The 14655-nt window shown below is 39.8% G+C and overlaps 2 protein-coding genes and 1 long non-coding RNA gene across 3 annotated transcripts in view; 1 reads left to right on the forward strand and 2 right to left on the reverse strand.

Moving 5' to 3' along the window:
* Positions 1-452: 452 nt before the first annotated feature.
* On the reverse strand, positions 453-1549 carry LOC146453104 (protein phosphatase 1 regulatory subunit 3D-like). The gene has a single exon (XM_085097071.1). It carries the CDS (start codon positions 1469-1471, stop codon positions 806-808), a length of 666 nt encoding a protein of 221 aa, XP_084953197.1. The 5' UTR covers positions 1472-1549; the 3' UTR covers positions 453-805.
* Positions 1550-3239: 1690 nt separating this feature from the next.
* Positions 3240-4483, reverse strand: LOC146453105 (protein phosphatase 1 regulatory subunit 3B-like). The gene has a single exon (XM_085097052.1). It carries the CDS (start codon positions 4247-4249, stop codon positions 3638-3640), a length of 612 nt encoding a protein of 203 aa, XP_084953178.1. The 5' UTR covers positions 4250-4483; the 3' UTR covers positions 3240-3637.
* Positions 4484-7207: 2724 nt separating this feature from the next.
* The window catches only part of LOC146453106 (uncharacterized), a 33423-nt gene continuing 25975 nt past the window's right edge, over positions 7208-14655 (forward strand). Inside the window, exon 1 of the long non-coding RNA XR_014859569.1 lies at positions 7208-8797. This is a non-coding gene — a long non-coding RNA (uncharacterized LOC146453106). The remainder of the gene's footprint in view (positions 8798-14655) is intronic.

The following is a 14655-nucleotide window of genomic DNA, read 5'->3' on the forward strand; positions in this document are numbered from 1 at the left end:
TTTTCTCGACTTTAAAACATGAAAATAAAATTATATAGCGATTGATGCATTCCAAGTTCGACTATAATGGGTGTAAGTTTCGCAATATTGCAGTTTTATACGGCGCTTAATTATATGGCATCGTGTAATTTCAAAACCCGTAACTAATCCTTCCGCAGACTGGAGGGTTTCAGTTTTGGCATGGGTCGTCTAAATGTCAATATGTGCGCTCTACCGATGATGAATAACAACAGGCGATTTCAAGACTGCGAAACGGCGACGCAAACATTCGAGACTTTCACCGCCTAGCGAAAGAAGTCGCGTCTCTGAGTGGGTTTCGCGAAAACACCGAGAAAGAGAAAACCGTAGCATTTGACTTAAATTTCGCAATGCACGTATTTTTGAACGATCATTCGCCAAGTTTAATTGCAGTAAGATACAAATTAGATATTTCTAAAGAAAACACAGTGGGATTCCATGGAATTATTTAATTGTGCACTGAGTCTCCCAACCTCAGTTTGTACATATCCATGCGCGACAATAATTGTCTCATTAAATACATCATGAACTCTCAATTCAGTTTAGACTCTTTTCTTCGGTCCACGAGATGAACGACCAAATGCTTCATAGTTTGAATTCTACCACAACCACTTGACAAAAATACCCACGAACCGACCAAACGGCAGTAGTGTCAAAGTTAGTCGACAGCGGCATCAGTCACGGTTTGACCTTTGGGCGATGAATTGAAGTAGACACGACTTGTACAAATTTATGTATACTGTAAGTGTTTTATATATACTCTAACCGCAGAGCACCACAAGAAATACTAGATATCAGTCGATATACACGACTCATCACTTGCACAACATACCGAATAGTTTCTGAAGAAGTTATTGTCCCAGTAATCGCTTCCTTCAACGCTGTAACGAATAGCAAACTCCATTTTGCTTCCCTCTTGCCAAATCGATGGCACGGCTATGCGGAAAAAAAACGTATCTGTCGCTCCATCCCTTGAAGTCGAAAGGTAGTTGGCTTGTTCGTCGCAAACGGTTTTCCAATCGTCTGTACTATAACGAATCGTAACGTCTTTCCTGTAGCTCACGTTTAATACTCGTACAAACCCACGAACGATGGTCTTGTCGCAAACAACGCTCTCCAGACAAACGTACTGTCGCTGAACTCTATCGAGGAAATCGTCTTTATTTTCGGGTTGATCAAATAGGCATTTAAGGCATCGTCGCGCAGAATTCACTCGGTGCTTTTGTTGGGGGCGTTTAATCGACTCTTTGGGTTTGTTCCTTGGAGCAATTTCTATCACAGTAACCAGTGAAAATCCCAGTAAATCAGCGAAGGTAACTCGTTTTTTGTTAGCTGTTATTTCCCATAAAGACGTCCTGGGAGCGATTTGTGCCACAGAAAACAGCGAAAATCTCGGTAAACCAGGAAACGTACTATAACCTCTTTTCTCGGTATTTTCCATAAAGACGTCCATAACAAGAGATGTCTTATGAAGAGAATTAATTAAACTTGAGTATAATTTCAAGCTGTTGTCTACGGGACGTGCAACAATTCACGACTGTTCACGTGATCCCACTGCACGTGTGCACGTGCGAAAACATTTCAGTATTTGCATAAAAGTATTAAAAGGAGAAGATCAAATCAGCGCAAAAATGCTGGTAGTCAGAAATAAATATCGAAGTGATTTTTCATCGTATTTTCCTTTATCTATTTATTTATTATTTATTTTTATCTTTTAATAGAGTTGATTTAACACCGAGCATGGACCAATAAGTGGCGTGACTGTTAACCTTACAGCTGTTTCGATATATCAGGAGATATATATCGGGGGAGGGAGGGAAATATAGTACTTATCTCATTAGAGAGGGGGGGGGGGGCTGGTCAGAATTTTGTCATTTTCTCTTCAGTTTGGATACTGTGGAACTTCGTAAAGGGACTAGGGAAATTGGTTCATTACATCGAGGGTTCGTTATATCGAGGTTGGGATCCCTACATGTTAAGAGGCCGGGCTGGAGAATATCGATCGGGACTTCGTTAGTTTGAGGTTCGTTAAATCGACGTTCCATTGTAGCATAGCTTTTTTCATTGGAGTGGTTTCTACGTGAGAAAAGGGAAGAGAACGTGTTGCAGTTGTTGCTCTTTGTCGTTCCTTTGTGGTCAGTGATTTCTCAGTGATCATGGCTTCAGCTGGGTAGGCTGTCCCTGTCGAGTGAGCTTTTCCACCTAGTGTGATGAAATGGGAACTCCTTGGGTTGGCGAGTGCAACTAGTTCGTTTTGATCAGGTAGTAGTATAGCCTGATTCTCAGACGGTCCAGGTCGTTCGTGGTGATTGTCACGCACTCTCTCAATCGCCGCGAACGACTTGGACCGTCTGAGAATCAGGCTAGCAGTAGTACAACTGATGAAAGAAGCATCAATACTTCCTGATTCCCATATCAAGTTGAGTGAAGGCCTCTTTCCTTATCAGATTCGCTGGTTACTAATTCGCTCCTGTAGATGTTTAAAAGGGACTTAGAATGCCGCGAGAAAACAGCTCAAATTGCTCCCATAAAACAACCCACCATCGCTACGCCTTCTGCACCCCCCTCCCCCTCCCCCAAAAACCCACCCACTCTCAACCCAGTTATTTGTAGACATGAACTTTGCACCGGTTGTTTACAACTTTATCTTCAAGAAAGAAGTCGGTAAAGAACACTCAGACGTGACACATTTTCTGGGTGTCACGACGGTCAGACTGTCTGCAAAGTAAACTTTTTTCACGGTTAGCGATGTATAAATCAATCACGAGAAAGAGTGTTTCATCAGTTATCCAAACACTGAGAAGTAGGTTGAAAAAAAAGAGGTGCAGTTAAGAAGAAATTCAAACTTTTTCTACTTAATAGCCAAACATAAATGATATAAAAAAAATTAACGTATACTATATACTTATATATTTGCTGTAAACACTTTTTTCCTTACTGTTTTATTTTCCTCTCCTAAGCCTAATTTAACTAGCAGAGCTCTTCAACCAGTATTATAAATTCTACTTCCTCCTATTTTTTTTAACTGCACAGTGGTAGTGGCCAACACGAAAGCCTTGCTCCTTTGGCCACTACGCACTTCTTCCGTAGAAGGTAAAATCACTAAATAAATTACTTTGCACGTTTAATTTTTTTCTTACTATAAAATATATTGTATTTCGTGAATTATGCGAATGTAAACTTCGTTAGTAATTCTATGTATTTTTTCTCGTTGGTGCTCAGTTTTACGTTCTCTCCCACCTTCCTAGTAAATTAAGAGTATCTGTCATTCTTAAGATATTTTCCAAACAAGGCTTTCTGAGACAATTGTAGAAGTCTGCGTTTGACATTTGAACGCCGTTTGCCATCCTCATGCCTCTTAAAATAAATCAAGAGTATTTCATACACTTGATAATGACTTTTCAAGTCAAAACATTTTACCTTTAGTCGTAAGTTTCCATACGAGGCTTTATAGACGAATACACAAGTCTAGTTCAGAGTCTTTGGTACATTGAAACTATTACTATCAGCGCCATCGAAAATAAGGTACCCATGGCCGGCTGATGGGCCGGAATGTGCAATTGACCTGTTAAATTTTACTTTGGAGACAATGTTTCTCTCACAGTTTGGTCTAAAACAGTCATGACTGGATCTCCAAACACTGTACATGGTAATTTTTTCCGTCGTTGTTATCCCAGAACTCCTGGTTCAACACTCGATAGCAAATCGCAAACTGCATGTGCCGATTTACTTCAAAGTCGAGCGGAACTGTGATGCGGAAGGTGAACTTGTCGGTCTTCCCGTCCGAGCAAGACGACATGTAATCAGTCCAAATGTCCCGATAAGTCTCCCAGCCATCGAGTGTAAATCGTACAGTCACTTCTTTTCTGTAGGATAAATTCGTCACTCGAATAAGTCCACTTACAACGAACTTTTCACATGCAATATTCTCAAGGCAGACATTTTGGCTGTACAAGCGCCGCATGAAACCGTCAATTCTCGAAGGCGCAACGAAGCAAGGTAGCAAACATTTCTTTGGTTCAACCCGCGGGATGTTTCCGTTGACATCGAAGCGGTTTTTCCGCGCACCAATGGCGCCATATAATTCGCACAAGTTGTCTTCACTGTTGCATGGTGTTATAATTTTAACGAACTCGAGCTTGAGACCAACAAGGTCTGCAAAACAGACTTTTTTCGAGCGTAACGTGGGGCTGGTTGGCACAGTGCTCTTTTGTTGCGTGTCAGTCTTCATGGCCGCGGGTTTCTAGAATGAAGGTCAACAGTTCAAGCGCGCATCCGTGTTTGTTACTAGCATGCGCAGCGACGTCGATAACAGAAACCAATGAAACAACAATATCTTAGTTGGCACAAAAAATTCAATAACAGAGAAGCGTTGTTGATGTCTTCTCAAGAGAATGGTGCGAAAAGCACGGAATACTAAAAAAAAAAAGCTTAACCTTTGGCTGTTCGCCGGTGTTTTCAAAATTTGCAAGCTGCTTCCTGCGGGGCGTGCGACAGTTCACGGCTGTACACGTGATTGAACTTGCGTAAACATTTTAGCGATTTGTATAAACACGAGAGGTAAGAGGATGCAAATGTGCGGCTTTTGATAACAAAAATAGATAAAAGGACTTTTGATTCAAGATATTTAAAATTTCGTGGATAAACACTGAAGAGATTGTTATGGGGACTGAAACTTGTCTCACTCTTTTCCAGGTTCCCTCTCAGTCCCGGTGCACCCTTTCAATAAAAACAAGGTAGACGTGGACTTTGTACTAGCTGTTTTTAAAAGGCAAACTTCTTATTATTATTAAAATATTTTGAGTCAATCTTCTTGTTGGAGGTTATGAGGGAAAATTCAGACATCAGAGCCAAAAACCTCAGACCCTTTGTGAGGTGTCTCGAAAACTCTGACCCGAAAGACTCAGACCCCGGCTGACAAACAAATCCGCGTAACTTCAGCGTACACAAAAGGTCGCCACACTTAGAAAAAAATTCGTGACACAAGTCATGACCATCTTAAGATATATTAACATGTAGTTGTGTCAAATAATACAATTAGTGTTGCGCCGTAGTGGGCCCCTGAAGCCATTTTGGGTTTTAATACTTTTTGCGTCTTCCTTTTCACATCTACTCGTCCCCAGGGAAATTAAACGTAACTTCTTGGGAAGACGGTAGTTAGGCAGTTAGTTGGTTTCCATTCGAGGCGATGTTGTAAAATACGCGCAATGAACTTTCCGTCACGAGACAGACACGTGCCTTTCATTTGCGCAGGCCGGAGGAAACAACGAACAGGAGAGGTTTGTGTGCACTTGAGCGGGCAATAACTTCCGAATTGTAGCCCGCACGGGCCACATTTGAATTAAGCCCTTGGGAAGCAACTAACGAGAGTGCACCTTATGGTGAAAAGAAACTGCAGCAATGAAACTTTTACTTTTTATTTGCTGTTTTTGCCTCTTGATGAACATTATCACTATTAATTCCACCAAGAAATAACCCTGGGCGAGCGGTCCATTTTTGAAGTTCCATAAATTCTATAAAGTTTATTAAAACGTTTATCGGACCTACTGACGATTCATGTTTGTAATCGCTGTTGCTCCTCGAATTCCAAATTCAAATGTTTTCTTAATGGGTAGACAAAAGCTCGCTTTCGAAGTATTGATTGACTGCTTTTCTTCTCCGATGTTCGTTGTTTTTTTCGTCCGGTTGTTGACATTTTTCAGGGTCACCCCACGGGAAAATTAAAGCAAACACTTCAGACACTGTCCCCTGTGTTCCAAGATAAGTTGATGTCCTTTGAAAGGCACCTTTCTGCAAACTAATACAGATTGTCCTGTTTGGATGTTTTTGTGGTGAAGAAAGTTTCAGGAAACAGAATCTTATCTCCCGAATTTACAAGCTGTTGTTTCGTTTGGTTTGTTTTGACAAGAAGTCAAAACTTCGAAGCTAAATATAAATCCTTTATTTTTTCATTCAGTGCGTGGAAGTCTTGATGACTTTTTAGTTCACACAAGAGTTTTATTTATTGAATCACCACTGAGGTTAATATAAAATATGCGGGATAAAACTAACAACATCAACAGATAAAAAACAAGAACAAATTAAAGAAGATGGAGGGTGTAGCAGGGAGTAGTAATAGGACGGATTCCCAAATGACAACTGCTCCCTCTAACTAAGAAAGAGAAGAAAACAACTTTAGTCTAAAAGAAATAAGATAACGAGAACCAAAAAAGCGTAAAAATAAAAAAATTAAGGGATAAAGAAGTTATTCAAGTCTGTTTGTAAGAAGGGAGTTTACTAATGTAAAAACTAATGAGCTTGGATTTCAAACAATCCTCAGTCGAATCGCAGCTTCAGTCCTAGGGCTGATTATTCCAAAGCTAAGCTTAAAAGCTCTCGGGAAATAAGAGAAGCTAAAGTAGTTTTGCCGGTGCGTGAAAGATGTGAGAAAATTCGTATGAGTAATGTAAACCATGCAACCCTCTAATGTTTTCTTTTTTTTTTTTACGTGGATATAGATCTTCAGTTGTATCTTTCCATTAGATCTCCTCGAAATTATTTCTTGTGACTGGCCAACCCTTACTTTACGTTAATTGGTTGATGTCTAATTGCAAATTACTCGTCATGGTGATTACTAGTTTCCAAAAAGCCTTCAACAACCGTGTTAGTCCGTGGTCATTTACCAGGATTGCTGCAATGTTTGATACTTGAATTTGTCCAAGATTTGTAAGAGATATCAATTGTTCAATGGCTGTAGTTGAAACACTGATAAACAGCTAAGGCAGTTGCAGCAGTAAGACAGTAATATTGGATAAATGCAGAGGGTCTATAGTTATCTGTGGTGGTTATGGTGGTGGAGGGTCCTGGTAAATACACCTGCAATTACAAGTCAACTAACTACAAAGATCCACAAGCACTGATCTCCATGATTTGGTCAACATGAGTCTAGAGTTTTACTGAACATTTGCCAATACTTAGAGACACAATTAGTAGAAACCACATGCATCCACATAATGCGAAGGGAACGGACTAAGAAGATGTAGAGGCACTTTTTGTTGGAGTGGCTCTGGTTCTTATTCTCTCGGTAGTGCTCAGGTGCTGCAAGTTCAGTGTTGTCATGGTAGCTGAGAAGTAAAAAAAACTTGGGGTATAGGTGGACCAGCGTGGTTGTTTGTTTGGAATATTATGACTGTCTCTTGAGACAGTTCTTCCAATACTTTGTTAGATGAAACTGTTTAATTGTTTAGCCAGATAAATCTATCAATCTTACACTGAGTTGGTGGTATATACGCGAATGATTCTCCACGTTATTTTCAATCTCTATTTGCCACTCTGTCATAACGAGTACCTAAACCATATCTATTATATGATTTAGGTACTTCAGTTAAATCTGAGCTACAGGCGAATCTCAGTAGGGGTAACGTAAGAGGATCCAGTTCTCTCTTTTCAAATCTGAAATTAACTACTTTGTCACTAAATAATCAAACGTGTTCATTGTAAAGAGAGAAAACGAGCCAAGTAGGAAATTAAATCCAGGTATTAAAATTTTTTGAGGCTAAGCGACAATTCCTTACTTCTGAAACTCAAGTTAGATGAATGCGTGGATAGATCAAGGCAGGACAGGACTTGCCTTCTATATAAATTTTTATTTTATTGTTTACATTCATGTTGACTAACGTTGTAAAGTTTTTATTGGAAGACACAGGAAAAAATGTTGCAAAGATTCCTTGGAAGTGAGTTTCAACCTTCCATGTATTGCAAGATAAACGTAGTGGTGTACAGAAATTAATTGTGTTTGAAGTTCCATGCAATGGACACATTTCCCTTGGCATTTTACCCCTGCAATCAAAACTTTGTGGATCCACCACTGATCTCAGGAATTTTTGTTATTTTCGTTTTGATTGTCACTAGTGGTGGACTGGTGGTGATAACTCTGGTGATGGTGGTACCTGGGTGGTATTCGGTACTAAAGCTGGTCCTGCTTGTGTCAGTGGTGGTATTCTTTGTTCATTGTCAATATGAAAGTGGATTTCATTGTTGTGTTTGCTCTGTTGTGGTCGAGGTGGCTGCCCTATGAGTATGCTTAATTTCTTTCTATTTTGATTTGACTCTATTGTGGTCGAGGTGGCTGCAAAGCAGTCTTTTGCTCCCTCAATATGAGTTTTTGTTTCCAACTTACAACCTCTCCCCGCATACAAAATTTCCCTACCTTATACCCACTGATTGGTGATTGGGAACCCTTTAACTAGGTGATCCCATAACTCAACACCTACAATGCCAGAAAGGTTGCTAGCGAATCTACTGTTATCTGTTTTTTTTTCTTTTTACAACAATATGAAAGTGGATTTCATTGTTGTGTTCGCAGTGATATTGCATGTCCTATAACGGTTGTGTTAGTATTGTACTTTACACATATCATGCTGAGCCTTCGAGTTTCTGTCGTGGCTATGGCAGTACTGATTGAAGTCCCAGTTAGATGCTTTTATAGTGTTAGATATGATTTGCTTTGTAAAAATCGTACCTTGTAATAGCTGAACGGTGCTTATTATTTTGCCTGTTCATTGTCAGTAATTGCATAGGTATGCTTGTTAAATAAAAGTTGTTGAAGTTGTGTATGGTCATTGTATTTGTCTGAGTAGTAGAGGTACTTGTTCAAATTGCAGTGTTTGTGGTGTTTTTTGTGGGTAATTGTCAGGACTCAGAAGTGGTCGGGAGCTGTTGATGTGTTTCTGATTTTCATTGGTTGTTGTTGTGATAGTTGCCACCATTACATAGAGTGCCAGTGATAAGATGTCAACTGGTAGCCATGATCATGAATGTGTTCATCATATTTTTGTCCTGGCAGTGATTAAGGACGTTCGCGCTAATTGTTTATGCGCATCTTTAGTGCGCAGGTAACGCACACGCCACTTGAGCAATGTCACGCGCAATTCATGGTTGACGATAAACGGAGGAAGACGGAGGTAAACACACATGTCGGCCGTCGTGACAGCATTAAAAACAGGGAAAAGGGGGAAATTCATCTCCGTTGCACAGTTTTGAAACGAAAAATCGACGTGAAACGATTAGACGGGTTAAGTTTACAACAAAAAGTCCAAGAAAAGGCATCGATACCTGCGGGTATTTCGCGCCAAGAGATTTAAAATATATTTACTTGACTCTCGATATAATAAAATAATTGAAATGCACACTTTATTTAGTCTATTCGTCAAATGAAGTCACCTTTAAGCTTTTTTAAGTTTTGACAGTAAACGAGAAAGTCTTACCATTATACAAGAAAGCAATTTTATTGATCACCAATCCAGTGTACAATCAATCTCCACATACCTATTCTAGGGAAATAAATAAGCTTACTTCTCACATTTTCGCCTCGCTCACGGCTATTTAACAATTAGACGGCGAGCTCGAGGCTTCTATCGGTTGATAGTTGGCGAGGGGCGAAGCCCCGAGCCAACTATCAAAGGCGATAGAAACCGAGAGCGAGCCGTCTAATTGTTTTAGCATACCTCAGTGATCGATCTATCAAGCAAAAAAATCTTTTTATTTCATTAATTTTGATATATTTTTGCAATGATGCAGGCTAAATCGCGCGCGCTCTGACAAACTGCCGTCTATCGATCGATAGACGGCACCTGTGTAGCCAATCAGATTGCGCGTTACGCGATAGTCGGTCACTGAGGTATGCTAAAGATGCATTTTCCTGGCATTGGCTAAACAGCTGTATAAGTTTTGAAGGTAGAATAACAATAAACAACTTTCAAACGATCAGAGGTTTGACAGCACACTCGAACGAAAACAATTGACGCGATATTTAACAATTAGACGGCGAGCTCGAGGTTTCTATCGGCTGATAGTTGGCGAGGGGCGAAGTCCCGAGCCAACTATCAAAGGCGATAGAAACCGAGAGCGAGCCGTCTAATTGTTTTAGCATACCTCAGTGATTGATCTATCAAGCAAAAAAATATTTTTATTTCATAAATTTTGATACTTTTGTGCAATGATGCATGCTAAATCGCGCGCGCTCTGACAAACTGGCACATTTGCAAAGTTCATTCATCAAAGTTCATTCATCAATTAAAACAAAGCTACACAGTGATCTCGCCATATATTGCGCAGTCTCAGAACCTTGCAAACCGTAGAAGAAGAAATGATGTTCAGCTCAAACTAAGTTTAATTTCAAAGTCCTTGTCATTTTCAAATTCTGGAAAAGAGTTGACAAACTTCGTCGTTGTTGTCGCCGCCTTGGTGGCCGGTTTTTTGTCGACAAAACCGCCCCCGGAAAGTCTCTTCGCAGCTCAAAATATCGTCTACCCTGGGGTGTTTGGCGCAGGATAAACATCTTTTGAGTGAGACTGCGTTGGTTTTCTCTTCCTCTCCTCCCGAAATACAGGTATGTGCATGTAAAACCACGCGGTTTGCTGTAATTGTTTAGGATCGTTTGTATCTGCATTCCCTAGTTGACCACTTTCAAAAAGCTTTTGCAATTGGTCGCTTGTGATGGGAGTTTTATGAACAACTGGACGAACTTTTCCCTCTTTCATCAGATTTTTACAGACTGCATTTAGCGTATCATTTGCCTTCTTAAATTCATTATCACCGACGATAGACCCCGGCTTGTTAATAGGTGCTTGCTTGAAATATCTATATCAATGGCCGCTCGGATGGCTTTAAGTGAAGAAACTTTAAACGGTTCGCCATTTGTTTGTCTCACTGACACATAAAACCTCTGCAAACACGTGTTTAATTCGACTTTGGTTTGTTATTCAATGGGTGTTGTAATTTCTTTTTGGGTTGAAAACCAATTTAAAACAAAACAAGAACCGCAATTGTTACTTTTCTTTGACAACTTTGTTTTGTTTACTTACGAACTTAGGTAAGCTTACGCGCAATTTGTTGTTGGTTCTATAAAAAGCATTTTATTTCGGAAATTGTTCTGCACTTACCTTTAAAAATCTTTATTCCATACTTGGTAGCTTTCTTTGTTTTTTTTCTGGCATGGCACTTGGCTTTGCAAAACTTTTTGTACGTCTTCTTCACAAACTTTACGAAAACATGAAGGGGAAGCCATTTTTCAACAGCTCCAGGGGCCGTCTATCGATCGATAGACGGCACCTGTGTAGCCAATCAGATTGCGCGTTTAAGTGATAGTAGGTCACTGAGGTATGCTAATATGGGATAGATAACCCTGTTTAGGTTCCAGTGCTTCTCCGACCTGTCACGCAAAAACGTGACTTCCGGAAGTTTCTCACGTCTTCGACAACTTCAACTGGATTTTGCGGTTTTAAAAGGTCGGTGACCCCCAATTTTTTTTAGACGGTTAACCTTCTTTGACTGATATCTGCTTACTGTCATCAAACGAAAGAAAAATCAATGTGGGAAGTTATTTTTTTTTTAAATTTATCTACCTCCGCACATTTTGTGCCACTTCTAAGGTGGAAATACAATTATTAAAGATTAGTTGTAGCTTTAGGGATAATAAAAGTGGAATTTATTTGTTAAATAGATCCTCTTAAATAAACTTCGGCAATGGAAGTTTGTCTCCAGCGATTCGTTTATAAAAATTTTGCATCAACAACCGGTGAGGTCATATCGAGTGACGAGGACCGATTTCTCAAAATAAGCGCAAACTTGCAGATGTCATATCTCCGAAACGAAGTCGGTGACCCCCATTTTTTTTTGCATTTCAGATTTAAGCAATTCATAGACTAACTGCAGCAAAAGTTTGAAAAAAAAATCAATGTTAAAACATTTTCGCGCGAACGTCCTTAAGGTTTCATTAGAGGATGTTTTAATGGTGAATTGATTGAAGCAAGACTCTAACAATTGTGTCAAAACGTTCTTGCCATGACATGGGTTTTATCACTGTGATAATGGCTGAAGATGACACAGTGGTGGTATTAGAGATTAAGGTGATTTTAGCGGTTGTAGTAGTATTTGCTGCTGTTCTGACACTAGTGATTCCAGTACAGTGGTAGAACTAATTGTTATATGTCACTATTGCTTGTAATGTGATTATGATAAAATATTATTGTACATGTGGCAGTGGTAGTGGTGCATGTTGGTCGTGGTACTAGGCTAGAGGTACTGGCGTTAAGTTTAATGTGACAGTAGTCGTAATGATGGTGTTATGATGGGTGCGGTTGTAGCTGTCATAGTAGGTGGTTGTGGTATATGTACTTGCTGTAGCAATTGCGGTGGCTTTGATGGTGGTAGAAGTTCTGTGTTCCAGACTATTGACCGTTTATCAAGCACGAAATAAGGCCGGCATAGATCATGATAATGGTTCATTTATTTCACACTATTTACTCAAACATTAACGTAGAATTGAAAGAAAAGTATTACAACAGATGATTACAAGATAAAAATGAATACAGTACAAATTATAAAATGTGTGTGGTGGTCATAGGTGATAAAACAAGCAATTTCGGTATACTTATTGTATCAGTGGCACTGGATGTAGTAGTGCGTAAAATCAGTTAACATGTGTTGTCGTTACACGACCCCACAAGCTATTACATTTACAAGCCAGTGAGTGGAGTTGCATGAGTCACTATAAGACAGGAGTGTTATATACAAAGTTATGTGAAGCTGAAATATCCAAAGGCGAAGGTAGCACAGTAGAAAATGTCAAGCAGCATTGAATAGCAAATTGCGTCAAGTTAAAATTTAGGTTCAGTGAGCCCTTGTCAGTGCTTGAAGGTTAGTCTAGTTGACTGACAAGAAGGGAGCTGTTCTATAACTGAAAACAGCGAGTCCATGAAAGAGGTGCTTTTGGGGTATTAGGAGGGAGTCTAGGTTACAGAGATACCGGACTTGTGTCAGTTTAGAATAGTCAAAGGATGTGTCAGCCAACCGGCGGAAACCTAATCTTTGTATCGAAAACATTCATGTTTGAGTGTGGGCCTTGGTGATGTGAGAGTTATCTGTTGAGTGGAGGTCTGCGTGCTGACAATGTTGGAAGGAGTTAACGATATTAATGACTCGGTGAGTTGCTGGAGTCAGTCGACGGCCGGAGTGCGGAACCTTCGTCAGTGTACGCTTCAACATGGCAACAATAAACGTGAGCCGACTTAACCGATATAAATTAATTCTAAACATTTTAATAGTTTGTTTTGTTTAGACTACAGATGAAGTGAGTTGTGGTGGTAGATTGAATTGAAGAAAGGTTTCTTGCCTAAAGGAAACCAGCTATTGAGCCACCAAATTTCAAACAGTTGGAGCGCTCCCTAGTTGACCACATGCACTTGTCAATTCATAAATTGCAGTTGGACAACTTACAGACAAGCATTTAACTTTATGTAAATAAAAACAAAAAGAAAAGAGGATGCATGTCGATCACCTTCGAAAACTAAATTGTTTTATTTACTAGTTTTATTACAGAATGAGTTATCGTTTAAAGTTGATGGTGCATGTTAAGTTTTTCTTAAGAAGACAACTGTTCACGGAGCAATTTCAAGGCACTGAACATGATAGTTTCTTCCAAAGTTATTGTCCCAAAACTCGTATCCACTGACACGGTAGCGAATTGCAAATTCAATTTGCAGATCAACTTCAAAATCTACCGGAGCTGTAATTCGAAAGCTAAATTGTTCCGTTTTTCCATCCGGATTTGAGGACAAATAATCCGCCCAAACATCTCGGAAGTTGATCCAGCCGTCAAGTGTGTATCTCAATGTAATCTCTTTAGCATAACCTATGTTTGTCACTCGTATAACCCCCGTAACAACCATATCGTCGCAAGAGATACTTTCGAGACAAAAGTACTGTTTAGAGACGCGCTCCATGAAAGAATCTGTTTTACATAGCTCAGCGAAACTTGGCGACAGGTATTTCATTCTCTGTCGTGAAGTGTGCATGTGTAAGCCGCAGCTGTTGTTGTCCGTGGTTGTATGGCAGACAGTCACGTCATCTTCTTTGCTGTATGGAGGTATGGTTTTCACGTTCTCAAGGGCGAAACCAAAGCTGTCTGCAAAAGAAACCTTCTTCTTTATAGACCTCGTTGGAGTAGAGTTTCCGCTTGACCCATTCATAAGCTTTCTGACTTGAGGTAATCACTTTAGTCACGAATTCGGGTGGCCGGCCGCAAAGTACAAACCCGACATACTGATGAATGTAATTTGCGCTTTTATAATTGCCACTTCGGATTCTTGTGACGTCATCTCTTGAAAGTTCGTCTTAAATTAAAGTGCCACAGATCGATACAGATGAACCGATTTGAATTTCCGGTAAGGATAACGGAATGAAAGGTAAGGAACCGATTTCAACAAACGTTTAAAAACTCACAACTGATGGAACGGTTAGTGGTCTTAAAGTTTAGCAATTTTAAATCAGGTAAGCTTGCACATTCCGTGAACGAGGAAGTTGATGGACTTTTTAAGTTATCAGTTGGTAGAGCACTGCACTGCGTTTGAATCCCGTTCAGGCCTAATTTTTTTTTCAGGCTTTCTTTTCGCAAGTACTTCAGTTGCGTACAGAACTGCGGTAGTCACTATTCACTATTCATTTATGTTCAATTTTGTTTAGTAATTCTTGTTTAGAACTCAGAACATTGTACACATTACCCAGATGCCATGGAAAAAGACAAACGATACTTTCATGCGGGTTGACACGGTTTTCTTTTCCATTGCTTTTATATCATGCAGGATTTCATTCAACTAG

Source organism: Pavona decussata, unplaced genomic scaffold (assembly GCF_977016875.1).
Source record: "Pavona decussata unplaced genomic scaffold, jaPavDecu1.1 SCAFFOLD_353, whole genome shotgun sequence".
Classification (NCBI taxonomy): domain Eukaryota; kingdom Metazoa; phylum Cnidaria; class Anthozoa; order Scleractinia; family Agariciidae; genus Pavona; species Pavona decussata.

Excerpts from the sequence above, each read along its gene's own strand:
- LOC146453105 (XM_085097052.1), bottom strand. The coding sequence starts at position 4,249 with ATGAAGACTGACACGCAACAAAAGAGCACTGTGCCAACCAGCCCCACG.
- LOC146453104 (XM_085097071.1), bottom strand. The coding sequence starts at position 1,471 with ATGGACGTCTTTATGGAAAATACCGAGAAAAGAGGTTATAGTACGTTT.